A 26,471-nucleotide genomic window follows, 5' to 3' on the forward strand; every position below is an offset into this window, starting at 1 on the left:
TGGTCATTAAGCATTTATTAAGTACTTACTATGTGCACACGAAGCTAGAATACAAAAATGAAACCAATCGCCTTACATTTGAACTTTGTTGCTGATACTTTGTTCCCTTTAAACCCACCCAGCAGAGACCTACAAAGTGCCTGGATGAAGAGTAAAGATGAAAGCGCTAGAGCTTCCTGTGGGACACTGACAAAAAAAGTAATAAAGCAGCTGACCTCGTGACTCCATCACCTTCCTCAAAAGAAGCCAATGTAGCGCTTCTCGGTAACAAACTAACCTCTTACCCACAACCTGTCACGATCGCTGGAGTCCCCGAATGAGGATCTCTGCCTGGTGCCGACGCCAGCCTGAGGGAACGGGAGAGCACGAGGCCCTCTCGGAGAGAGGGAGCGACCGATTCAATGGACGGCTCCTGAGCTGCCCCTCTCTCCTCCCGTGGCAGGGACCGCGGGAACAGTGGGGGAGAGATCACAAGCAGGGGCAGGAAGGGCACATCAGACAAAATGGAGCTTCAATTCCCTGACTTAAGAGATTCCATGAGTCTCCATGAGCGGAAAAGTAGAGCTCGGGGGACTCCCTTACTTCTACCATCCCTGTACCATGACCGTTTTTAGCCCTTTTCTCGGTGCAGGGTCCTGCTACTGGGACTCTAAACAAGCAGAGAAGGGAGATCATAGTGCATTGCTTTGAAATCCAGCTGGCCCCACACTGACTGGAGAGCACTTGGGGAGTCACAAGGGGAGAAGTCCGGGCCCTTAGTGGGGAGTCCAGCCAAAGAGCCCTAAGAAATACAAAGCTGTCCTGAAAACGCGGCACTCGCTCCCAAGAAACCAAGCACGATCAGCAAGTTTCTAGCAGCATTCGCATGCCGGGCAGCCAAAATGAGAAGCTATTCGGAAGATCAAAGTTACGAGCCGTCACAAAGGAGGGCCGAGGACAAGCACTGACGAGACCTGACGTCGCTTTGGTCCACTCAGGCAAAGAGTGCTCTGGCTCATTCACCAAGTCCACCCGCCACCCCACCCCTTCCCCACTCTAGAGCCACTATATGCCAACTATCGGAAGCGGCACCAAGGGCTTCATCCCCAGGGCGATCCAAAGCTCTTCACGGGACAGATAGAGCTGCCCGTCCAATTCTAAGATCACTGGAATATTTCTAAGAAACTCGCCAAAAACTCCAACTCCTTAGACAACAGCTACATGAGGTAGTTCAGAGATAACCCCATCTTGGAGATGAGGAGACCCAGACAGTCCAACAGAGCAGAAGCTAGTGCACGGCCACACAGACGGAGCTAAGGCCAAACTGCGGAACCCAAGGCTCTGCAGGTCACACTCGGGTCAACAAGCTAGTTTGCCTTTGCTAGGTTTATAAATAAGACAATTCCTCATGATTAGTGGAAGAGGAGAGCGGAAGACAAGACTCTGGCGCCCACGGCGCTCAGTCTCACATTTACACCGAGCCCTTGGAAGAGATATTCGAATAACCAGTCGCTTTAAAAATTCCTTATAAAAACATAAAAGATCCGCTCCCAGGGGGGAACCTCCCCTTCAGGGGGAAGGGGGCAAGAAGAGGGAGCAAGTCGCTGACTTCAGAATTGTTGGCCAGATGGACCCCAGGCCTCAGACCTGGGGCCCCTGGCCACAGCTCCTTTCAGCTTTACCGATGACTTCACCAGAAGAGTAGGAGATGGGGCGACAGTCCAGATCCAAGACCACATGATCCACATGAGGAGCATAAGACTTCACTGGCTGAACATGCAGGATCTGGATCTTCCACGGCTTCCCGTGCAGCTGCAGAAACAAGACTCCAATGCGAGCAGCCACAGCCTCGGCCCACCTGCGCCACTCTAGCTTGGCGATCTTTGCCGGTGTCTGCCTTTCCGAATTCCTGGCAGCTCTCTGTTCCTTCTGCCCCGCCTCGCTGCTGCTGGGGAGCTGAAGTTCCTTCCCTGGGAAGGACTCCACGTTGTGGTGGATATGCAGGATACCCCCTGTGTCCTGGCGTAGCACCTGGCAGGCAGTGGGCCAGCCCTCCTCAGAGCTGGGGATGAGCCCCAAATTCACCCTGTCAGCAATGCTCCATAATTTCAGCTAAGAGAGGTGGGGGGAGAGAGACACAGAGAGAGAGGGGTGAATAGACCATCAGGACCTCCAAATGAGTCACCACATTAAAGGCCCAAAAGGAGGGAGGGAGGAAGGAAAAGGAGAAGGAAGGAAGGGAGGGAGGGAGGTAAGAAAGAGAGAAGGAAAGAAGAAAAGAACAAAGGAAGGACGGAAGAGAGAAGGAAGGGAGGGAGGGAAGGAAGGAAGGAAGGGAGGTAAGAAAGAGAGAAGGAAGGAAGGAAGGGAGGGAGAGAGGGAGGGAAGGAGGAAGGGAAGAGAGAAGGAAGGAAGGGAGGGAGGGAGGAAGAAAGGAAGGAAGGAAGGGAGAGAGGTAAGAAAGAGAGAAGGAAGGAAGGAAGGGAGGGAGAGAGGGAGGGAAGGAGGAAGGGAAGAGAGAAGGAAGGAAGGAGGGAGGGAGGAAAGAAAGAAGGAAGGGAGGGAGGGAAGGGAGGGAGGAAGAAAGAGAGAAGGAAAGAAGAAAAGAAGAAAGGAGGGAGGGAGGAAAGAAAGAAGGAAGGGAGGGAGGGAAGGGAGAGACAAAGGGAGGGAGGAAGGAAAGAAGGAAGGAAGGAAGGGAAGAAAGAGAGAAGAAAAGAAGAAAGGAGGGAAAAAGAGAGAAGAAAAGAAGAAAGGAGGGAGGAAGAAAGAGAGAAGGAAAGAAGGGAAGGAGGGAGGGAAGGGAGGGAGGGAGGAAAAAAGGAAGGAAGGAAGGAAGGAAGGAAGGAAGGAAGGAAGGAGGAAGGGAGGGAGGGAGGAAGAAAGGAAGGAAGGGAGGGCGGAAAGAAGGAAGGAAGGAAGGAAGGAAGGAAGGGAAGGAGGTGAGAAGGAAAGAAGAAAAGAAGAAAGGAGGGAGGGAGGAAAGAGAGAAGGAAGGAAGGGAGGGAGGACGGGAGGGAGGGAGGTAGAAAGGAAGGAAGGAAGGAAGGAAGGAAGGAAGGAAGGCAGGCAGGCAAGAAAGAGAGAAAGAAAGAAGAAAAGAAGAAAGGAGGGAGGGAGGAAGAGAGGGAAAGCAATAAGCATTTCTCAAGTGCCTGCTATGGACTAGGCCCCGTGTTGAGCACTAACAGATGCTCAGCTGAATCCTTCCAGTTCTCTTTGGGAAAAGGCTGCTCTGAAACACACCATCACCAGCCCCACTCCAAACAAGAAGTTCAGAGTAGACAACAACCTCTTCCTTTGGGTCTTCTCCCAACACAGACTCCCTGTCCCTAGTTACCTACTCAGACCCCTTTTAGGGCTGCTGATTCTTCAGATTTATACTCCACACTGTAAGGACCTGAGGCTTTCTGGCAACCACTCTGTTACCTTCTTGCCCTCGTTCTAACCCTTTGAGGTTCTCCTCCACTGCAAGAACCACCATACATTGCTCTCCATCAGATGCCTTATATATCAAGAACATGAGTCCCACAGAGTGAGATGATCATGGCAGACAGCTCAAGACATCATTTTTCTCCATCCACAAAAAGACAGGGTCTAACTCAATGATTTCTAAGGTACATCCTGGCCCCCAAGCTGTCTGAGTTTTCCTGAGGAAGGGCGGGACTGGACGGGCTGCTTGAGAAGAGGGCAAGAGAGGGGATGGCGGACCAGATGCGAAGTCCTGCTCGTTCAGCTCCGCTTACTCACCTTCCTGTTATCGCCGAGGTGGATATGGCATCGATCCGCCACGCCATTGAGCTCCAGGTTCTTCCTCAAGGCGGCGGCGGCGTGAGGGTCCCACTCGCAGGCATGGACGAAGGCAGCATTTGCGTGGATCAGGAATGGCAAGGTGAAGTAACCAATGCCTGAGAGAGAGGAGACAAGGATGAAGGCCTTGAGCGGGCAGGTCTTGCCAGACCAAGGCGGGCTCCACGCTCTTATGTGCGTTGTGACCCACGAACAGTAGTCTCCCGTGGCAAGAGAAACCGTCTAGGAACAAGGGACGAGGTTACAAAGGGAACGAGATTCGGCCACATGGATGCTGGTGGCAGGTGAAAGCCCCGAGGACCGACATGCAGAAAGGCAACATCTGGCTCACAGCACAGCACATGGCTTACTCTGCCCGCCAAAGCTACGCAGCGACTTCCCACGATCACAGCCCAGCCCCTGGCACAGAGGAGGCACTTAATGCTTGCCGGTTCATTGCTAGCCAAAGGGTAGGGTTAGAGAGGACACAAGAAACCAACTCCCTCAGTCTACTTCAAAAGCGAGACAACTGAATGTTCTTCCTCAAGCTAATTAAGAACCATATTCAGAGCTTCCTGCCGCTTACGGAAGCGGAATCATACAAGCAGACGTCAAAAAGCAGCCAGCTGGCTCCAAATGGACCACATGCCGGCTAGGCACTGGACAGACCCACACGCCCTGCTTTCTAAGGCCCTAGGATCTGACAAAGACGACACTGATGCAGACAGAAAGGAGACAGGAAGGAAACAGAACTCCAGTATTTACATCACATCCATGCCAAGGGTTAAGTGCACATCTGGTGTGGAAACTCAGGCCACAGCTGTGGGAACTTCCTAGCCAAGCAGAGAGTGGGGGGAGAGGGGGTTGGGGAGAGAAGAGATTCCCTCTTCTCCAGTCACCCCAGGAAGGACACATGAAGAAAGGCGGCATCTCCAGAGTCATTTAATGGAAGCCAGAGAGCTTGGTAAGGCAACTGAGGAGATCCCAGGGAAGGGAAGAGAAGGTTCCAGAGTCAGGTATGATTCGGGAGAAGGCCTCTAGGCAGGCTACGACAGAGAAGGAGAGGAAAATCGTGAAACAGTCTGCGGCAGGGAATCTGGTGAAAGTTGGTGAGGGAAACCACGGTGGACCTGCTACAGAGGAAGGAATGGATGGATGGATGGATGGATGGATGGAAGGAAGGAAGGAAGGAAGGGAGGGAGAAAAGGAGGGAGGGAAAAGAACAAAGGAAGGAAGAAAAGAAGGAAGAGCGGAAGGGAGGGAGAGAGAAAGGGAAAAGAACGAAGGAAGGAAGGAAGGAAGGAAGGGAGGGAGGCAGGGAGGAAGGGAGAGAGGGAGGGAGGGAGGGAGGGAGGGGCTATAAGTGGTGAAGGGATATGGTCAAAGCCAGAGGAGGGCCACTCCCAAAAAGGAAACTAAACTATCGGAGGCCCTGGATTCCGATCTCAGCTTTGCCACTTCACAGCTCCTACACGCTCCCTCAGCCTGCCCGAGTCTCCTCTTCTGCATGTAACGTCCAAGGTCCCTTCCAGCTCTGTCTGAAGCTCGGCCTCTCTCCAGGCCGCTCCTTCCGAGCGGGCAGGATTCCTGAATCCGCACGCTCGGGCATCAGCACAGAGCAAGCCTACCAAAAAGCTCCTTACGGTCTGGCACCGACAGCATCGCTCCCGAGTGGAGCGGCGCCTCTGACTCAAGAGGCTGCTCCCAAAGGTTGTCACCTGCATAGAGATCCACCAGCACTTCTCCAGCACAGGTCATTGATGCTACCCGTAGCTTCTCAGTGATGTTTCCAAAGGAGAACATGCTTTGGGTCACATCAAACGTGTACCTAGGGAAATCAATATACCGAGGGGCCAAGTGAACAACATGGCGAGCATCCTCAAACTTCTGAGCGCCCCCCAAGAAACGCTCCATTAGGTAGTTCAGAGAAGAGTGCAGGAAGGAATGAGGTTCTCTCAACCCCAAGCTCTATGGCTCAGCCCGAGAGCCACCGACAAAGAACAGTGCCTGGTGCTCCAGAGCTCTGAGGTGATGCCCTCACCAGCCCTTCTGCTCCCTTCTGCCCATACCCTCAAATGAGTTTCCCTTGGCTCACCATCCCTTCCCGTACCTACCTGATGCCATTATCCACATGCTCCACCCAGCCATGGGCACCCAGCAGCAGGATTACTTTGGGAGCTCGAGTCCCACCTGGTGACACACGCCCCCGCTTTGCCAAACGCTGGCCTCCTAGCGCAGAGGCGACGGTCTTCCAGAGGCCTGGTTCTGGAACAAAACACAGCCCCCAAAAGGGAGATGGGGATGAGGCTGCCTCAGAGGGAGCGCCGAGTTAGACCGGGGTACTTCTTTCACTTACCCAGTTTTTTCCAATGGGCAGCTCTGAAGCTATCCTCACTGAGCAGGAGGAGGTCACCATGACGCTGCCAGGAGCGGGGAAGATCTTTCTCTAGCTCGGCCGACCACACGTGCCCCTGGCCCTCCACCAGATGCCGCACTTCCTGACGTAACTTCTGGGCGGGAGTACGATTCTGAGCTTTCTTCGAGGGAAGGGGGTTCTGGGAAAGGAACACAAAAGAGACGTACGCAGAGGACATATACATGGGGAAGAGTGGCACGGGGAAATTCCAATGCCAAAGCCCACGCATAGAACGAAGGACCGCATCTGGCAGACTGGATGTCAGCTGCCCACAGAGTAAAACCAGCCTCGGCAAAAAGCTCCCCGGGCCCCAGAGAAGCGGAGCCAAACACGGGGTCCCACACCTAGAGCTCATCAACGCCAAGGTCCACTCTTGCCAGCGAGGGCCTCTACCCGGATACTGACCAGGATGTGCGTCAGCCTGTAGGTGCTCTCGGGGAGCCCTTGCTGCCTCAGTGCTTGCAGGTGCTGCTCAGTGAGGCCCTCTTCCAGAACAGGTAGCGCCATGGTACCGTCGGGCAGCTGCTTCACACGGTGGCACTTATCCAGGAGTTGGTGCTTCTCGAGATATTTCCTGCAGGATCAACAAGGAATTTGGCTCTGGGGCCAAGGAGCTTCAAGCTGGGCAAGTCACAGGATGACATTTCTTCTCTGGTGTCCAGTGTCCCCACAGTCCCAGCTGGCTCAGGGACCGAGCCACATTCATCCTGTCACATCAGCGCCCCGGTTGCGAGCACAAGGGTTGAGGACTTTACAAAACCAGTGCCGCCACTGCACCCCCTAATCTGGGATCCATTATCCTATAGTCCTTCACTAAGTTTCATCTCTCATTTCATACAAGTACTAAATCATTTAACCCCATTTCTGCCATGACCATCTCCCTGAGATGTCCCCATAACCTTCTCTTACCTGCAATGCTGTGTAAACCGAGGTTCTGTCACAATAGCCACAATAACCTCAGTCTTTCCACCGTCAGCTTCCGTTTTGTCGGAGCCTGGGGGAAAGAAAAAGTAGCAGCTCAGTTGGAGAGGAAGCCCGAAAGTGTCCGCCTTCCCAGGTTGGGGATGCATCCGGTGGCCCAAATCTCTGTTCGGCCTTCGTGCCTGGAGCGCCACAGCATGAGACTGCCTGGGACAGGCAGAGGAAGAGGGCTCCGGCATATGGACCACACAGGAAATTCCCAAAGGTGAATCTTTGAATGGTGCTCTGGACATCCCATCTCCTCTCTGGTATGTCCAGAGCCTTGAGCAAGCAGCCAGGCACCAGTCTTAGCATACAAGTTGGTGGAGAGCAAGGAGCCAGGCAAGCTTGTGGCCCTCCGGGCCTAGCTGGCCCAACATTCCATGCCAGGGACTATACTGGCACACCTGTGTGAGGAGACTAGGCCACAAGGAGCTGAGAGCACAGAACCAGATAACCCAGCTCACTCTTAAGAAATGCCACACTGCCACAAGGAGACGTGTTCATATGGGGCCAATGCAGGAATTTCTTTTGCTTAAAGACGTAGATTTATTTGGGGGCTGTTTTCCTCCCCACCCTCCCAAATTTAGAAAGAGAAAGGCTAACAATAGGGCTTGTTAAAAAGAAAAAGAAAATGTCACTGAGGGATTTTTAAAGTACACTGAAGACAAAAGAAGGAAGGCAAGTAGAAAAAAATGAGCAGAACAGCTTTGAAAGTGACAGGCTGAATTTATCATATACTTTTCAAGGAAAAAGCGAGCCATACGTAAAGGAGAGTCATGGTTCCAGGGACAATCTTCTTTGTCTCTTCTACTCTGCGCCCTGACTCATTTTATTTGGTGTTGGGTAAGGTGAGAATAAGAATTTAAAACAAAGAAATGCCACATGGGTTTCTGATTCCTGAATTCCTTCTACTTCTGATAAAGACACTGAGTGACTGGGGGAGAGTCATAACTGGGACCTCAAAAAGACTAAGGTTCTAGGGCCAAACACCCCCAAACTATCTGGGACCTAATTTTTTCCAAAGCGGTGATGTAGAGGCTTTTTATACCTTAATTCACTCTTCTTCCTGGCTGTTTCTCACACAAGAGGCTACAATACATTTTTCAGTACCTGGGGGGGAAGAGGGGGCAGGGGGGAGAGATAGTGTCCTCACCCTAATCCCTGAAGGTTTAGCTGAAATTTCAGCTGGGGGGGGCTGAACTCCCATTTACCTTTCATATGTCTTATATGTAACCCAGGTGTTTGCACTTAAGTCTCCCCATGTGACAGGGAGCTCCCTGAGGGCAGGGTCTAGGATTTTGCCTCTATTTTCATCCTCAGTGTTTAGCACGGTGGCTGGCACATGAGGCGTGCTTCAGAAATGCTTGGGGGGAGGGAGGAGGCGCACGCCTGCTTCTACGGGTACAGACTCCCTGCACCCGGCTGTTCAGAGGCTCAGCCGGCTCCTGGGCTGTTGCTGCTGCTTCCTCAATTGCTCAGGGGATAGGGAGACAAGCAGCAAGGCCGAAAGGCTACCGGGAACTGGGCAGCGAACCAGGCTGCCTCCAGCACCCCTTCCTTCCTGCTCCTGCCAGGCAGCCCTCCGTCAAGCACCTCCTCGGGGCCGGCAGGCTGGAGACAAAGGCGCTGGCCCCGGTACCGGCCTCAGGGAGGGAAAGGTCTGGCGAGTGACGGGGCCCGGGGACAAGGCCTCCCCCTCTGGCCAGTAGTGCCCGGGCTAGGCGGCGCCCCCTTCCGGCCGGGTAGCCCCGAAAAACATTCCCCACGGAGGCGCCGGGTCGCGAAGGGGCGAACCTGAATCGGAGCCGCTCCAGCCCCCGGCCCCCTGCCCCGACCCCCGGCTGGCTCCACCCACGCCCCTCTTCTCCTCCCCCCCCCCCACCCGCGCCGAGCACATGGAGCTCAAGCCTCAAGCCCCCTGCCCGGTACAGCGTAGCCCTCCCCCCTCCCCCCCCGGCTCCCCGCTCGGGCCCTCCCTAGTCCCTTCGGCCTGAGGACTCCCTTCTTCGCGTACCCTCGGGCTCTCCAGCTCCAGGTCCGGGGCCCCGGGGGCCGGGGGCCTCGCTGGCACCCGGCCCGGCTGCCGCATGCCGCTCCATGCACTCGGCGTCAGCCCGAGCCGGGGCGGGCGCTGGGGCGGGGCCGGGGGCGGGGCCGCGCGTTTCCCGCTCCCAGGAGGAACCAAAGCAAAGCGGCCCCGGAGGCCGACGGAGGGCTTCGGGGTGGCGCCCCGGACACTGGCGCCGCCATCTTTAATGAGACACCGCCCTCCGCCGGGGGCGGTCCAGAGGAAAGGAGGCGGGTGAGCTAACCGTGGAGAGGGAGGGGCCTGCGTAGACTAAGGACTCCATGGAGGCTGGTTCGGAGGGCAGCTTTCCAGGGAGCCCAGCCAGTTCTTTGTCACCAGCCTGGGGCCCCGCGGAAGGAGCACTGGGGATCCCTCCGCGGCTGTTTACGGAAGAACGCTGGCGGAGTACGAGGGGCCGCCCCTGTGAAGGGAGCCGCCCCTCGCGCATTGCGGAAGTGTGGGCAGGCGCAGAAGCTACTTGTACTCGCACCGGAAGAGGGCTCGGAAGACGATGGCGGGTCTGGCGGTCCGAGATCCCGCGGTGGACCGATCACTGCGCTCCGTGTTCGGTGAGCTGCCCTCGCCGAGAAGGCCGGCTTCAGAGCCGGCTTGCGGGTTGAGTGGCTCTCGGGGTCGGGTTGTGCGGAAGCGAGAAACTGGGGCAGGCCGGGGTGGGGGTGGGGGGGCGCAAGCAGGCAGGAAGGGGAGGACCGCAGGCCGCCAGGAGGAGACGGGAGTGGGGGGGTGGGGGTGGGGGGGGTCGCACTCTCGACCTCAAAGGCCTACGGACCGAGGGCTTCGGGGAGGGGGGGGCGTATGGAATCCGGCTTTTTGGCTACGCGTGTTGCGTCCGTTGGAATGAGTGCGCGTGCTCCCGGCCACCTTGGCTCCCGTGGCCCGCGTGGCTCCCGTGCCTTGCGTGCTTCGCGCTTCTGCGGCCGCCCCGCGTTCCCCTCTCCTTCCGTCGTGGCTACCTCTGCCCCGTTCGCAGCCCTTCGGGCTCCGATCCTGGCGTCTTCTCCCTCCGCCAGGGAGGAGGATGGTGGGCTCTTGGGGGTCCCTGGCCGCTGAACGAATGAATAATGCCCCGGGCTGGCGGCCAGACTTGCAGGCAGCAGAGCGCTGGGCCGACCTTGTGGGCCTCTTCGAATCGTGCATGAGTAGCGCGCTCCAAAGCACCTGCAGAAACATGGGACGCCGAGAAAGGTCGTCTCGCTCTCGGCGGACTCGCAACCAAAGCAGAGCCGGGCCTTTCGTAGCCCTCTACCCCGAATGGGACGGCCTGCACCAGAATAATGAGGGGGGAAGGGGGCGGCAAGCTTTGCTATTCCGGTGGCGGCGGCGGTGGTGGTGACCAGGGCAGACTTTGAAGGGATCCTATAACCTCATCCCTGCTGGGGGTGGGAAGGAGGTAGAAGAGAAGGGTGGTCCCCCCAATGTCCCTCCCCCCAGCTTGGGAAACTCAAAAGTCGGGGCTACTGCGGTATGGGAGCAGAAGTGAGATAAAAGGCATCCTCTGAAGATTAAGATGCCCTAATGTCTAGGGACACTGGGAGCAGGGAGGGTCATTCTCCAGGGGAAGGGGAAACTTAGGTTCCTGGGAGAGGGAGGAACCCACCGAATGGCTCCTAAGTTTGAAATCAAGGTCTACTTGGTAGAAACGTAATCAAGTAATTCATTGCTCCCTCTACTGTCTAGATCCATCCGATCCTTTGCAGGGAATAGGTAGGGAGATAGAGATTAAAAACAGCCTAGACCAAAAATTGGGTGTTTTCTCCCTGATTGCTAAAACTGCTGTGGCCCGTGGAGGTCTACATTCCAGTCAGCTAATCTTCCCCTGAAATTGTCTACTACAAACCTGGGATTTCATCTTTCCTTCCTTTTCCTCCTTAGTGGGAAACATTCCTTATGAAGCTACAGAAGAACAATTAAAGGACATCTTTTCCGAAGTTGGACCAGTTGTCAGTTTCAGGTAACAGGCCACTCTTTCCTGATACTTTTCTAAGTTTCTTTTAGGGAAACTCTTAGAATAGATTGTTACTAGTAATTCTTGATCCTGAATTCTAAGCAGGTTTAAATCCTCCCTGATCCCTTGATAAGATTTCAGTGAAGAAGACTTAAGTACCCTGTCCTTTGGTTCTCTCCTTTAGGTTGGTATATGATCGGGAGACAGGGAAACCAAAGGGTTATGGCTTCTGTGAATATCAAGACCAAGAAACTGCTCTCAGTGCTATGCGCAACCTGAATGGCCGTGAGTTCAGCGGGAGGGCGCTTCGAGTGGACAATGCTGCTAGCGAGAAAAACAAGGAGGAACTAAAGAGTGAGTTCAGTCACAAAGCGTTGTGGGCGTGAAGGGGCAGAGGGCTTGGGGATGTAAAAAATCTCCATTTCTGAATGAGATGCTCAATCCTGCAATATTCACCAAGATGAAGCACTGGTTTGTCAAATGATACGCTTAAAATATGACATGTTAAGGAAATATCAACATTCGACGACCCAAACGTTAGTTTGCCTTGAAGCTCCTTAGTTGAAAGGAGGCAAGACTTGTATTTGAACTTAGGCTCGTGATGCTAATGTGTAACGTTAATGTTTACTCGCTTTGGTGATTACTGGACGTTTAGAATGTTGTGGTATTTCTATGGTGTCCGTTTAGGAATGACCATCCTCTAGAACTTTGACTTCAGTCCTGTTAAGAGGAGTTGGGAAGCCTTGTCTTCTAATGTAAGCTCAAAGCTTTTTGCTGGTTTGTAAAGTTGGCTAGTTGACCTTGTCAAGATCGCTCCCAGTTGGGAGGGAGCAAAGGTGTTTGTTTTCATACTGCCCAACAGCAACTTCCATTTATAGTTTTTATAAATCCCAATAACAAAGGTTACCATCGCTTAGGAGTTCAATCATTACGTACGGGGAAGAAAAATTATAGTGCTGGAAATGCTAACCATGCTGATGGGTTGAGCGAATAAGCATAGGGGGAAAAAAATCTAGACAGTTATGAATTGTTCGTTGGCGTCATTGTCAGAGGAATTTTTGCAGGTGATGCTGTTTATGGTGTACGTAATCCTTGAGAGTCAACTAAAAATTCATTGAAAGGATGAATTAAGTGCAATTGTAGAATATAAGTAAATACATTTGAGTTGCTAATTCTCCTATATATTAGCAGTAAAACCCAGCAAGAAGAGATAAAGTCTACTTAAAGTAGCTACAGAATACATGAGAATACTTGGCAGTCTTCCTATTAAAATACACACACAAGAACTACATGAATCTAACTGCAGAGTACTCAATGGGAAAAGAGAGACTTAAATAATAGGGAAAATATTAAATTCTCGGGCAGGCCAAGGCAATCAAATGAAAATGTCAGCAGCACTTAACTCACTGGGTGCCATACTACTCAATCTGCCAAAGGATTCCTTTGTAGAGCTATGAAAAAGTAAAATAAAGTTCATTTAGAGGAACAAAAGGTCAAGAATCTCAAAGAAAATGATGAATAAAAGGAGATGAGGAAGGGCCTGCCAGTGCCAGTTATGTACTATGTACCTCAAAGTAGTGATTATTAAAATTAATCAAATAATGAGAAGTCAGTGGAACAGAATCGGTATGTGGTAGAGCCAAGCAAATGAACAGTGGTAGCCTAGTGTTCCAAAAACCCGAAGCGCTCGTAGCTGCTGGGATAATGGCTCACTATTTGGCAAAAACTGCTTAGAAAATTGGACTGCTGCTGGCAGAAATTAGAAATAGATTAGCATCTCATACCCCATACCAAGATAAATTCCAGATATCTCAAAGATCATGTTATAGATATTTGAGCAGAATGAGGAAGAAATGACATTTCAAGTCTATGAATAGGGAAAGACTGACCAAGTAAGGGATAGAAGGGGTCACAGAAGGTAAAGTGGATGGTTTTGATCATAAAAAATTAAGAAGGGTTTGTAAACAAATCCAATACAATTAAGATTAGAAGGGAAACAAACCAAGAAGATCTTTGCAATCAATTTCTCTGGTAAAGGCTTCACTTCTAACATATATGAAGAACTTTCTCATATTTACAGGAACCAGCTATTTATCTGTAGCCCTATGAAAAAATGCCCCTTTTTCATTGCATCAGATTGGCAAATTTGACAAAAAGGGGAAATGACAAAACAGACATATCGACACACTGTTTTTGGAGTTGTGAAGTGGTCCAGCTATTCTGGAAGACAGTTTAGAAGTATGGCTCAAAAGTTACTAAACTGTATTTGTCTTATGCCACTGCTAGGCTTATATACCCTCAAAGAGAACAAAGAATGAGGGAAAGGGAACACGTGTGCATAGGTATTTATAGTGGCTCTTTTTATAGGGACAGAGAACTAGAAATGGGGGGTGGCAGGGGCATGGCACTCATCAGTTGGAAATAGCTGAGCAAATTATATATGAATTTATCTAAATGCTGTTGTGTCTAAAGAAGGTTTCAGAGCAACTTAGGAAGACCTCTGAACTAAAAGTGAGCTAAGCCAGTACTTAGACATTGTAAAAAAGCAATTTTTAAGATTTAAGAATTCTGGTCAATATAAGAACCGGTGAATCTGCTAGATTAGAGTTGTCAAACTCATGGGAGGGGGGAAGGGACCGAATTCAAATGCAATTGACAGACATTTAACTAAATACAAGTATAATACAACATAGGCAATGTTAATTGTCATTTTCTGAGTCTCCGATGTGATCTTGCTATTTGAGTTTGATATGCCAGTTCTAGACTGCTACTCATCGTTCACATGAAAGGCACATAAATATAAATATTTGACAACTGGTAGGGGGCAGGGAGAGAAAATGTAATTTTAAAAAGATAGAAAGAAAAAACTATCTTAACAGCAAAATCATTTCTTTTGACTTAAGTTGAAAACTACAAGTTCTGATTCGTAACCTTCTAGAATTTCTGTTAATCTTGCTTTGCTATTGGGTCTTTTCAATGTTCCACCAAGCCAATTGCTACTGTCGATAGTCGATACAATATAGAATTTCAATAGTTTTAAACATTTCTTGGCGTAAAAATTCAGAAGCTTTGATGATAAACATTTGTTTCCCATAGTTTCCACTGTATCAGATTAAGGGCAGGAAAGCTATTGTCTTCATATGGCATGTAGACGTGGTTGGCCTGCTGTGGCCTACGCAGGATTTATAGGACTTTAAGTTTGTAACAGTTTCAAGATGCTCACAGTGAGAAGCAGCTCTGCATTTGGAATCATTTGATTTGGGGTTTCGTTTTGAATTTTGTCGTATTTGTCTTGATTAGGTCTTGGCACCGGTGCCCCCATCATCGAATCTCCCTACGGAGACCCCATTAGCCCTGAAGATGCTCCAGAATCCATTAGCAGAGCAGTTGCTAGTCTACCACCAGAACAGATGTTTGAGCTGATGAAACAAATGAAGGTAAGAAGTTGAAGACAGATGGAACTTCTCACATTGAAAGAGCAATCCCAAATGTTAATAGAAAGTGCTTCCTTTGGTGTGGACAGTGTGGCCACAGATAAGAGTGGTCTTTGCTTGGTTCCGTCCAGATTTAGTATCATTGGCATTCCCTTGTAGCAGAGAAGACAGGTGCTTGTTATCTTTGTAGACCAAGAGGAACTAGTATTTGAACTGGGGGGAGCCCATAGAAAACCTGATCCAGTGGTTAGAAGGGAGGGGTGTAATTAAACAGGCTCTTGAAAGCCCCAAGTTGAATGAGTGCTGCCTGATGGCAGTACCCCCTCAAGGAGAGGACCCTCAGGTTCATCAGTCAGGGCTCTTACTGTTATTTCACTCAGAGGGACCATGGGATCTGATGAATTCTATCTCTTTGCTCAGCTTTGTGTGCAGAATAGTCCCCAGGAAGCACGGAACATGCTGCTCCAAAACCCCCAACTAGCCTATGCTTTGCTGCAGGCTCAAGTCGTGATGCGAATCGTGGATCCAGAGATTGCACTGGTAAGTCCTTCCGGTTGTCTGTGGGAGCGAGCCACTATTCCTTTGTGGTGGGAGGCTGGGCTTGGCAGATTATCCTCTTACATCTTGGCCAGTTCCAGCGCATATGTTTATCTCTTTCCCATAGAAAATTTTGCATCGTCAAGCAAATATCCCATCTCTGATTCAAGGTAACCCGCAACCTGGCCAAGGACCCAGTGCGCCAATGAACCAGCCAGCTACTCCAGCCTCTCAACCACAGCCCTTGGTAGGGGTTCACATATAAGCACTTCTGTCTGTCTTAGAATGTTATTGTTCTCTTGCTGAGAGAACAGTGGAAAGCTAGGGTGGAATAGAGAAAAATAAAAAAGCTGCCCAATTAAAAATCGTTTTTACTTTGTGGTATGTACATCTAATGTGATGCTCTCACAGATGCTGGGAGGGGAGTAGAAATTGGGGATGATTGAATAGTGGAAATGAAGTTGGAGCCTCGAAAGAGGGTAGACTCTGCTCACTTACTGCTCTTAACCTATCTTTGGCTTTGTGCAGTCGTGAGGTCTTTCAAATGAGATCGTTTTTATTTAAAGTGCTTAGCGCAGTCTGGGGCACAAAGGTGTTTCCTAAATGCTTGTTCCCTTCCTCTGTATGTAAAACTGTGGATGTGCGACTCAGTGTGAGAAGTGACCTTTGAAAACAACTCCACCAAATCTACCCCAAAGTCTCCCAGTTGCCTTCTTAAAAGCTTCACTGCTTTGGTACTTCTCTAAAGAGAATCTCAAGACACCTGCCTTTCTTTGCCTTTAGTTACCTAGGAGTTCCCCAACTGGGGTTGAGTGGAACAATTGGATTGATTGGGATATCAAAAGAACAGGTGTATCCCAAGATCTAGGGGCTACCCAATTCCATGTGTACTGAGTTTGGAACATCCCACTCTGTTATGCAAACATTCTTGTACACCCTTCCCTGAGAAGCCCAAAGGATTGCATCTATGCTTTTTTCTGGTTTTGTGCCCTGTGGGTGGGCATTACCATTTGTACAGTGATGTGTATGTGGGGGGGTTGGGGGGATTAGAATGACTAGTTTGAAGGGAATTTAGGGTTATCATCAACTAGTGTATTTATTAAATCCCCACAGGGACATGGGACAGGCTCTGATTTCTTCTCTTGTTCAGGGTGGGATGCATGTGAATGGAGCTCCTTCTCTGATGCAACCACCTCTGCCAGGTGGCGTACCCGCACCAGGAGCAATGCCTACTGCAGGACCTGGCCCTGGCCCTTTGGCTCCTGGAGGTGAGCTGTGCTTCAGATTCTCGCAGTTTGAGGATCTTTAAACACAGTCCCATGGCAGTGTATTCGTTCCATAGGAGCACCAAGGCTCTTGGCATTGATGTGATTCGGTGAGAGAAGCCACGAAAAGTGCTTGGTGAACTATAGGGTGCTATCGAAATGTGCTCTCTTGGAACGTTTTGTTGAGTTGCTCTTAGTCAAGTCCAGTTCTCTGTGGCTTTGGAATAACCAAAGTAGATGATGCTTCGTATCTTTCTTTCCAAAAAAGATGGGATGAAATAGTCTGAGTGAATGCTTTGAACGTGATAAGAAAAGGAGGAAAGTTTTAAGTGTGTAATTAGTCCTGGTCTCCGGTCTTTTTTGCCTGTGGTTTAATGGAGTGCTTTGGGGCCTTGAAACGTTAAAGATGAAGAGAAATGAAGGCCACTGTGCTGTAATTTGCCTTGCGTGACATGATCAAGGCTTGACAAGGCCTCGGCCCACGGTTTACCTTCTTGGCTGCAGTTTGAGAAAGCCTGAGGCCCGGTTGTCTAGCCATGAAGCCCTAGGCACATGGGTAGAAGCCCCTTGTGAACAGGTGGCATCTCTCAGCCTTTCCCAAGTCACAGAAGGCGCTTATTCTTTGTATAGAGACTAGCTGGAGGTCTACTAAACAATAACTGCCTTTGTTACTCAATCCCTAGCCAAGTGTGCTCTTTTTTTTTTTTTTTTTTTTTGAGGGGAATGGAGGAGGAATAGGGATTCTGAACTTGCCTTTGGGGGATTACAATTCTGTCGTAGGAGGAAATGATTCGTGGGCTTCTTCGTTGTCCTAAATTGATCTCTTGGCTTTTGTCTTCCAGGCGGGATGCAGTCCAAGGTTGGGATGCCAGGCGGTGGGCCAGTATCCCTAGACCGGGGCCAAGGTAAGTAGGCTGTGTTGTCTTACTAACACAGATTACTCACACAGTGCTTGAATCTTCCAGACTCTTCATTTAGTAAGGTAAAAGCCCACTTGCACAAGCATCAGTCATGAAACTGAGCCACCCTCAGCCTAAGACGAATCGGACAGCACTTTTTGCTGATGGGTTTAATAGTCGTGCTAGTATGTGCTCGCTCTCTCTCTCTCTCTTCCTGTATTGCTAGTGCTGGCTGTTGAGCGGGCAAAGGGAGCGATGGGCACATGACGGAGCCAGGGTGCATAAAATGACAATGGCTTAAAAAGCCTGCTCAGAGCTGTTGGGCGGAGTACAGGCCAGTGAAGCCCACACGTCTTGGGTCTGGCGTACCAGCATGGCCGCCGCAGCAGCGGCCAACACTTGGTTATCGTCACCGGCGTGCGCAGACTCCTGGTCACAATAGCAGCAGCAGCCCCAGACTTTCTGCCTTCTGTCTCCATGTGGCCAGATCCTTTTAAAAGCAAAGAAAATGTGGTTCATTTGCATTTGAGAACCAGGAAGACCAGTGATGGGGAGCTTCAACTGCTCTTTTCCTCAAATAGCTCTCAGATGCCTCTAGCCTTTCTCGAGGGACAAAACCTCCCCTCAAGGGGCACAGAGCAAAAGTGGCCAGCAAGGAAGATCTGCGAGGCCTTAAGACACAATATTCTACCCTCCTTCTCATTTCGAGCTGGTGTACTGGGGAAGGTTCCTGAAATGACAGGACCGATAATCCACTCCACAGATGACTGACAGCAATCCAGTTCAAGATCCTTGTCTCGCTCTTTCCCTCAGGGTCTGTGTGCTTTGAGCGTAGGTGGATAGGGGTGCGGTGTGCCGCCTATCTGGCCACAGAAGAGATAGGTGAGGGGCTTTCCCTCTTTTCACCCATAGGTAGTGCCACTTTTGTGTTTGAAAATTGCTCTATAGGGAAAGTGGAGAAACGGGGTTCTGAAGCGGATGCTCTTGGGGCTCCTTGGTAGCAGCTCTTCTTGCATGCCTCTAAAGGGCGCAGGAGTCCGGGCTCCCTCTTGCCTTTGCAGCTATCGTCTCTCCCAGCAGTCTTGCTTCTCCTGCATGCGTGCATGCTGTGGCCACAGGGGACAGGGAGCCGGCCTGAGAGTGTGGCATCTCTCTGCCTTCTACACCCGTGATTCTGGTGCCATCGCACCTGTGCTGTTGCTATTTGTGTGCATGGGAGCGCAGCCCTTCCTGGGGCTCGGCTCATCGTTCTTAAAAAGCGATTTCCTTGGAAGCGCCTTGGTCTTCCGAGACCCCACCTGACACTTGCTTCGGTGTAGGCCGCTTTTATGTTTTAGCTATGATTTTGCCTGTGCCATCCCACGTGCTTCGACCCTTTTCTCAGTTAACCCACCCTTCACGCTTGGACTTCTTTTTTTTTTTTTTTTTTTTTTACCTGCTATGTTTTATTTGTGAGCATGTGACCATACTATTGGATGAAGACTATCCATTTTCTAGCTCAAACAACACAGAAGTCTTTTTAGGAAGAAAATAAAATTGTAAGAGAAATAACGATCCAAGGAAGCTAGGATTGCTTCCATAGTCAAATTTGCAAAACAGGCTTGACATTTCTTTTTGGTACTCTGGTCACACACATAGCTTCTGGGAATCCACCTTCCCAAAGTTAAAGTGTGGCTCAGGTACAAAAAGAAACTGAACGGCCTGACATGGGAATGATTTTGAGCTTTGGTGAGCATGTTTACAAATCCGCAGGTGTGGGTACGTGTGTGCGTGTGCGGGCGTGTGGGGGATGTGCAAGCCATTCATGTCTTTGCTCTTTTTCCTTCTCTTTAACTTGCTGCTCACCCAGGGACCCTACAGCACTCGCCCGTGGGACCCGCCGGGCCTGCACCCATTGAGCGAGTTCAAGGTACCCACGGTAACTGCAGGTTTCTTCTGCTTGTGTTCAGGGTGGGGCATGAGAGGAGGAGAGCTGTGTGGAAGTGAGCGTCAAGTTGAGAACCCCAAAGGGTGATACTTTGGCTTTGCTTTTCCCTGGGAGGGAGCCACAAGCCTGAGATAGGCCTTTGTTTTGGAGGCTTGGTTGTCAGGAGGCTCGGATGGAATGACAGTAGTCTGTAGGATGGCAAGTGGTCTTTCCCGGCTAAGAGGTCCTCGTAGGCACAGCCACGTTCACGTGTTCCGAGACAGGAGCTGCTTTTTGTTATTGTGGTTGTTGGGCCGAGGTACAAGTTCTCCTAATGAGGACAGAGGGCACAGTTGGCAATTCTACACGAGCCACCGCTGTGGCCCGGGCTGTGCTCGCTCCCTATTTTCTCCTATGGAATTTATTTCAGGAGTTTGTTTTTGTTTTTTTGTTTTTTTTTTTGGGATGAGGAGTTTTCCTGAGCCCTAGGGTGTGGTAGTTGTGTTGACTGTGGTACACTGAGTTATTACTCTGAGTGTCCTTGGTTTTTCACTTCAGTAATTCCCCCTTTGTTTCCCTGGCAGTGCCAATGCCAGACCCCAGAGCCCCTATGCAGCGTGGACCTATGCCTGCTGGCGGCCCACCTCCCCGAGGTCTTTTAGGAGATGCTCCAAATGACCCACGTGGAGGGACTTTGCTCTCAGTCACTGGAGAAGTAGAACCCAGGTAAGCAAGCACAAAGCGAGAAGGGCGAGCTTTAACTAACTCGTGCCCCCTCGCTTGGAGCCAAAGATTTGCCTTATCAGTTGTGCCCCTCACACCCCCACACCCCCCCACCCCTCAAAAAAGAAATTTTTCTAAAAAGAAAAGAAGGAAAAAAACAAAAGGAAAAAAGAAAAAAGTGAACTATTCTTAGATGCTCTCCAGGACTGAGCGCACCATGGGACAGAACTGCAGATTGCAGACAGGTACATCAACCTGGGCTGACTGTGGCTATTGTTTCCTTGGCAATCTTTCATTAAGTGCCCGACAGTGAAAGGTCAAAACATCCGAACGGGGAGATGGTCAGTGTCGGGTGGTCTCTATGGCATATATGTGTGTGTGGGTAACGCAAGGTCACGGCGTGATATGGCCTAGACCCCGCCAGAGAAACGTGCTGCTGTTCAAAGAACACAAGTGGGACGACATTACTCGGATGGCCATGTGTGACTGTTTTCCTGCCATAATTCTGGCAGTGTGTGAGTTGGATGATTTAGCTGTCCGATAACTATCATCTTACTCCTGCCAATGTGTAGACTTAAGCTCTGGTGTCAGGTTTATGTCTAATCTCTGTTTTTTTGATCCTTTCCTAGCTGACTCCTTCCTTTTGCCTTTCCCTCTCTCCATGTACAGAGGATATCTGGGTCCACCTCATCAGGGTCCTCCCATGCATCATGTCCCTGGCCATGACAGTCGTGGCCCTCCCCATGAGATGAGGGGAGGACCACTGGGAGAGCCACGGCCTTTAATGGGAGAACCCAGAGGACCCATGCTGGATCAGAGGGGCCCACCCATGGATGGCAGAGGTAAGGGTAAGCTCATTACATTAGTTGGCCGTGGCAGTTTTCACTCGAGTCGGGTTTTGTGTTTAAAAGAAAATGGGGGAGGGGGGGAGCCTCACAGAATAGGAAAGAAATGAGTTGAGTATAAAGCAATTTTGACTCCAGAGGACTAACAGTAAAACACACCTTCCTCCTCTCAGAGCAGAGACGGATGCTTGATGTGGAACACAGCGAGGCAGGCTTTCATAGTCAGGTGTGGCCGGGGTGTCGGGTTGTTTTGTTGTAGAGAATGGGGTGTTGGCAAGTGACAGACAAAACGAGAAGTGTGAGCTTTACCTACCTGTTGTTACCTCCTCACTTGGAGCCAAAGATTTTCTTCTGTATCAGTTGCAGCATCCATCTCCCACTCCCACCCACCCACCCCCAAAAAAAGAAAGAAAGGAAATACAAAGTTTTCTTTCTCAATCAGACAGTAAAAAGAAATGAAGATGAAGGGATAGAGCGTTATTAGCCAGGAGTGTGCGACATACACAACGGAGGGACTGTTTTGAGCCAAGTTGTTAGAATTGCATTCGTTACCTGGATGTTTACCTTGTTCGAGCAGTAAGCCACAAGCAACTGTTGGTTTTTGAATTTAGAGCTGTACCTTTCTTAACTCTTACCACAGGTGGACGAGATCCCCGAGGGATAGATGCCAGGGCCATGGAGGCCAGGGCTATGGAGGCCAGAGGCATGGATGCAAGAGCGATGGAAGCCAGGGGGATGGAGGCCCGGGGCTTGGAATCAAGGGCCATGGAGCCTAGGGGCATGGACACGAGAACGATGGAAACTCGAGGACCTGGCCCCAGAGGCCCAATGCCGGGGGGACTCCAGGGACCTGGGCCAATCAATATGGGAGCGGGTGGCCCTCAGGGCCCTAGGCAGGTATGCATACCCCCTCTTCTTTTAGTAATTCTGGATTCTTCTCTTCTGGATTTAAATGGCCACTTCCTTCTTGTTGTGGCTCGAGTTCCTAGAAACAGGAGGCATGATATGTGAGATTCTACTTGAGGTTTGGTTTTTTTTGGTGTTGGTCTTTTTTTGGCCATTGCTACTGTATCCTGGAGACGAAGGTTCTCTTGCTGCAGCTGATACCTTCGAAGAAGCTGTGTCTAACTTGTGTCAATCTCTAGCCCGAATAAACAAACAGGGTGTCACGGGAGTGCTTTGTTAATATAACCCTATCAAAACCTCCTGGTCTCATACCCTTGCCTCCTGGCTTTTTTTCCTTAAATATGCGCCTAAAAACTAAATGGCAACGCAGACGATTCTGCTTGCTTGAGACTTCCTACTCGGTCAGCTCTTCTGTCCCAGGCGCCAAGTGGAGTTTTTTTTCTATTGATTCTCCTTTACCATCATCACTAGTACTCAGCCCGTTTTTCTGGTTCTTTTTTCACTTTGCATTACTTCAGAAGGGTCTTTTTGGACTATTTTGGTCACTTTACAGTGTTTCATTTATAGCACATCTGCCAAAGGGTATTTGATCACTCCTGATCTCTCAAGAATCACCCCCATGATTTCTTTCTCCACGTCTACAGGGTTCTAGCCTCTCACTCCAGGCAAGGTCATCCACCTTCCTTGGGTTCCAGGCAATTCTTTTAAGACTGAGTTACATGTATGGGACTACCTGCCATCTAGGGGAGGGGGTGGAGGGAAGGAGGGGAAAAGTTGAAACAAGTTTTTGCAAGAGTTATTGTTGAAATGCATATGTTTTGTACATAAAAAGCTATAATAATAAAAAAATGTAATTAAAAAAAAAGACTGAGTCACAGGGATTTGCCTTTTCCCATCTTTGTTTATTTTGCCTTTCCCTTTCTCGCCTTCTCTTTTGCCCCTTCACATCTCTTTCTCCCCTTTCTGGGGAAGGTGTATGTCTCCCTTTCTTTCCATTGGGGGGATCAGGGAGCTGTCTCTTGTCCCTTCCCTCCCCACCCATCCCCTCTCATCATTGTGCTCTTTGGTAAAAAGGTGTCTCTTTCTGACTGCACAACTCTCAACTCTAGGGGGAGCCCGAGCCCTGTAGCTTTTTTTTCCCCCTTAATTTAAAGCTTCCTTGGCAGTTTTTACAGCTTAGCCTACAGTACACACGCAGGCTGGCTGGCCTGCCTGCCTCACTGCTAGCTTCCCATTTTCTAAAGAATAGGCTCTGACTGGCTGGCATCTGGCCTACCTTCTATGGCAGGTGTTACTACTTTAACTACAGAACACTCCCCAAGTACAGCAGCATCTGCAGAAGAGGATACTTGGGTTACTTTGTCACCTCTGCTTACTCCTTCAGTTCCTTTTGCCGCTGTGCTTGCTAGAGCTAGCATTTCTAGTACAACATTGAATTTAGTCAGGGATGGCAGACATCCTAGCTTCACCCTGGATCTTATTCAGAATTGGCCTGTGTATCTCCACTACAGAGAGGGTTTGCTCTGGGGCTGACTTAAAGAAACCCTTCGAGGAGGCCTGAACTTTCAGTGGGTTCTGTGTTTGGTCAAAAAGCCTTTCTGCATCTATTGAGATAAATCACGCCATTTTTGTTATCGATATGGTCAGTTATGCTTATGGTTCTCTTAATATTGAACCAGCCCTGCGTTTTTACTATAAATTGAACCTGATCAACATGTGTGCTCTTGTTCTTTTTCTTGCAATTGGAGTTAAGTGATTTGATCGGGGTCACACAGCCAGCATTGTATATGATCTTTGTGATATATTACTATAATCTTGCTAGTATTTTCTTGAAAATTTTTGTGTCGATATTCATTAGGGAAATTGGCTTAGAGTTTCCCTGGTTTAGGTATCAAAACTATAATTATCACAAAGGGAATTTGGTAGGAATCCTTTCTCTTTTTTTTTTTTTCCCTGTTTCTATAACATTGGGATGAATTGCTTTTTTTAATGTTTGGAAATTCATCTGGTGGGGGAGGGATTGTTCTTTAAGGAGATTGATGTTTGTTCAATTTCTTTTTTTTTTTTTTTTTTTAATGGGCTTATTTAAGGATTCTCTTTCTTCTTTTGTTAATCCGGGCAATTTTCTGGCTTCTCATTTCCTCCAAAACATCCCCTCTCTGTCAGTCATCAGTTCTAGCTTCCATAGCAGAGGCTAATTACTTTTTCTCCAGAATACACCTACTCCCATAATCAGAGAGGTATATTTTCCTCATTTTTACGGCCAGTCATAGTCATAATTGTGCAACTTTCTTCATTGTTCTTTGTAATTTGTTGTAGCCATTTTACACGCTCCTTTCCTGGTTTGATTGCCTTGCCTCTGCCACAGAGTTTCTCTCAATTCCTCATCTTTGTAATTTCTTACAAAGCTACTATAGTATTTTCATATACCAGTTTGTTGAACATTTCCCTATTTGATAGTCACTTTGTCTACTGTTATAATTACAACACACACTCCAGACACTGTTGCTCTGACTCTTGTGATGTGCATTTCATTCTTTCTTCCTTTTGACTTTGGGATTAGGGCAATTCCTTAGGTACGTGACTGGGCCTTTGGAGGGTTCCCAATTCCATGTTGTTCTCCCAGCTGGTCAGACTACTTCACAGCTCCACAACAGCATATTATTCTTCTTGATCCTGCTATTGGGGGGGGGGGGGGGCGGGAGGGGGGAACGTTGTGTGTCTCTAAAACTCATCATGTTCTCCTCTCTTTTCTTTGGACACACAGGTCCCAGGCATGCAGGGATCTGGTCTGCAAGGCGGAGGTCAGCCTGGGGGATTTAGTCCTGGGCAGAACCAAGTTACTCCACAAGATCATGAAAAAGTAAGTCAACTCTGCCAGTGATTCAGATGCCTCCTCTCCATCTGAGCATGTGCACAATGAGGCTGTAATACAATGAGGGATTTTCTGTGTCCATTCAGGAGTGGTGTTTTTACTTGTCCACGGGCCCAGAGCTCTGGTAACTGAATGAGATTTCTGTAGTTGCCTGATCTCCATTAAAGACAGGCTAAAAAGAGCCTCATCCTATCTTCTCTTTTATCCTTCACCCTGTAAAAATATTAGTTGAGTTCCTGCTGTTGAGGCAGTAAATATTACTTTCATTGGGAAGTTCAGTTCTATTCTCCAACCTCTGCACAAGTCACTTTATTGACTCAGTTTCCTCAAATATGAAATGGGATTACAAGAGCAGGCCTCTCTCTCCCAAGGTTCTCATGAGGATTAAATGAGAATTTACAAAGCACCCTAAAATGCTGGCTATTGTTAGCTCTTTGCTTTTGTATTAGGTCTTTGCAGGAAACTCATGTATGGTAGGAATAAAAATAGCAAATGGTAGTTTACATATAGCCTCTCTTATGATACCACTGTCCTGCCTGCTATAATCCCTTCCTTTATGGCTGAGGAAATGTATATTCAGGGAAAGGAAGTGACTGAGGTGGAATAGGAGTCTTCCCGACAACAGTCCTGTGTGCTTTGCACTAGCCTTGGCTGCCTTTGGGGGAAAGAAAATAGAGGGATTTGAAGAAAGGAATGCCAGGTCTTGTAAACCAAAGGGATTCCCCTCTGCCTCTAGGCTCCTAATTTGCCAGCCTGGCCTTTGGGCTGCTGGAGGCCCTGGCCTGGCTGTGGTTTTATTTGCACGCAGGCTTCTCTGTTGGCCTTCTCCCTACCCTGGTCTTGTGGCCTGTTGCCTTTGAATAAGATGGTCTTTCTCTTGCCATTTGACGTCTTCTTCCCCGCTTCCTCCCAGTTCCAGGGCTGACTTCATAGGCAGATGATGGCAATGGAGATTTACGTAGCTGCCATTATTACCGTTCCATAATCGTCTTCCTTTCTATCCACAGGCTGCTTTGATTATGCAAGTGCTCCAACTGACTGCAGACCAAATTGCCATGCTGCCTCCCGAGCAACGGCAGAGTATCCTGATTTTAAAGGAACAGATACAAAAATCTACCGGCGCCCCTTGAGTGGTGAGCAAACAGACGCCCAGCCAGGGAGGGCGGGGCTAGAGAATTCTACACGGGTCGCTTTTGTCCTCGTTTAGAAGTTTCAGTCCTTTACTTGTCCGTCCTGATCTCTATTCGGCTTCTGTGGGACCAATCCAGCCCCTGGGAGGTGGGGTGATACTGTGGGCCTGCGGCCCATCATCAAGGCTCCGAGTTAATTGCTTCGGATATGCTCGTATATGGAACGTTTCAATAAATATGTAGCTTAGTAACGGTAGTATTGACTTCTGAAGCAAATTCTGCTCTGAAAAGAATAGAAGTATGTAGCCAAGGAAGCAAATGGTCAAAAAAATCCGCCGTAAGCTCTGACAGGTTTTAGAATGAGTTAGTACAGCCTGACATGTAGCTCACTCCCATTATCACCCTTCCTCCTTTGCCAAACTCATCTTCCCAATAAAGTCATCGTGACCCTGAAAGTGGTGGTTCACTTTACAGTTTGGTCTCTGATATTTTCGAGATTCAGTGGCTTAGTGGAACCTAAGCTGTCTGGCTAGTTTCACGACTGGGTTGATTCCACCCTGCCAAGTTTTTCTACTCTCCTCCCGTGCCTCTTTCTTTCACCGGGAAGGTGACATTGCCAGCCAAACCCAAATCGCGACGGGTCCTGCCTGAGCCGTAAACAACCTCTATCACAAACCACAGGCCTAGCCACCTCCACGGAGCTTTGCTGCCATTTAGAACTTCTTTGGATCCCATCTCCCGGCCCGTGATACATCCCTGGCAACAGCCAG

The 26,471-nt window shown here is 49.5% G+C and overlaps 2 protein-coding genes across 8 annotated transcripts in view; one reads left to right on the forward strand and one right to left on the reverse strand.

Annotated features, from left to right (window-relative positions):
- TRMT12 (tRNA methyltransferase 12 homolog) lies at nucleotides 1-9,663 on the reverse strand. Its single transcript, XM_051969176.1, has 9 exons — nucleotides 9,552-9,663; nucleotides 9,162-9,454; nucleotides 7,094-7,308; nucleotides 6,590-6,758; nucleotides 6,125-6,323; nucleotides 5,883-6,033; nucleotides 5,487-5,596; nucleotides 3,730-3,887; nucleotides 1-2,091 (listed from the first exon to the last, which is right to left on the reverse strand). The coding sequence occupies exons 1-9, from the start codon at nucleotides 9,661-9,663 to the stop codon at nucleotides 1,621-1,623; spliced, it is 1,878 nt and encodes a 625-aa protein (XP_051825136.1). The 3' UTR covers nucleotides 1-1,620.
- The window catches only part of CSTF2 (cleavage stimulation factor subunit 2), an 18,712-nt gene continuing 1,718 nt past the window's right edge, over nucleotides 9,478-26,471 (forward strand). Inside the window, exons 1-14 of one of the 7 annotated variants that reach the window (XM_051967914.1) lie at nucleotides 9,478-9,784; nucleotides 11,109-11,187; nucleotides 11,366-11,535; nucleotides 14,482-14,618; nucleotides 15,036-15,155; nucleotides 15,280-15,399; nucleotides 16,303-16,420; nucleotides 17,260-17,322; nucleotides 19,166-19,225; nucleotides 19,807-19,948; nucleotides 20,615-20,793; nucleotides 21,431-21,687; nucleotides 24,464-24,559; nucleotides 25,579-25,704. In XM_051967914.1, coding sequence (XP_051823874.1) covers nucleotides 9,727-9,784; nucleotides 11,109-11,187; nucleotides 11,366-11,535; nucleotides 14,482-14,618; nucleotides 15,036-15,155; nucleotides 15,280-15,399; nucleotides 16,303-16,420; nucleotides 17,260-17,322; nucleotides 19,166-19,225; nucleotides 19,807-19,948; nucleotides 20,615-20,793; nucleotides 21,431-21,687; nucleotides 24,464-24,559; nucleotides 25,579-25,701 — 1,722 coding nt within the window. In that variant the 5' untranslated portion in view covers nucleotides 9,478-9,726 and the 3' untranslated portion in view covers nucleotides 25,702-25,704. Of the gene's footprint in view, nucleotides 9,785-11,108; nucleotides 11,188-11,365; nucleotides 11,536-14,481; nucleotides 14,619-15,035; nucleotides 15,156-15,279; nucleotides 15,400-16,302; nucleotides 16,421-17,259; nucleotides 17,323-19,165; nucleotides 19,235-19,806; nucleotides 19,949-20,574; nucleotides 20,794-21,430; nucleotides 21,688-24,463; nucleotides 24,560-25,578; nucleotides 25,705-26,471 lie in introns of all 7 variants that reach the window. The other 6 variants (XM_051967912.1, XM_051967915.1, XM_051967913.1 and 3 more) reach the window with 6 other exon arrangements.

This window comes from Antechinus flavipes, chromosome X, assembly GCF_016432865.1.
Source record: "Antechinus flavipes isolate AdamAnt ecotype Samford, QLD, Australia chromosome X, AdamAnt_v2, whole genome shotgun sequence".
NCBI lineage: Eukaryota > Metazoa > Chordata > Mammalia > Dasyuromorphia > Dasyuridae > Antechinus > Antechinus flavipes.

What these genes read in the sequence shown, in the direction of transcription:
- TRMT12 (XM_051969176.1), bottom strand. Translation starts at nt 9,663, where the DNA reads ATGCGCGAGGGGCGGCTCCCTTCACAGGGGCGGCCCCTCGTACTCCGC. An exon ending in TGGAGCTGGAGAGCCCGAGG is followed by an intron (nt 7,309 to 9,161) that starts GTACGCGAAGAA and finishes TGTCCCAGGCAG; the next exon opens with TCTCATGCTGTGGCGCTCCA. An exon ending in ACAGGCTGACGCACATCCTG is followed by an intron (nt 6,324 to 6,589) that starts GTCAGTATCCGG and finishes TTCCTTTCCCAG; the next exon opens with AACCCCCTTCCCTCGAAGAA.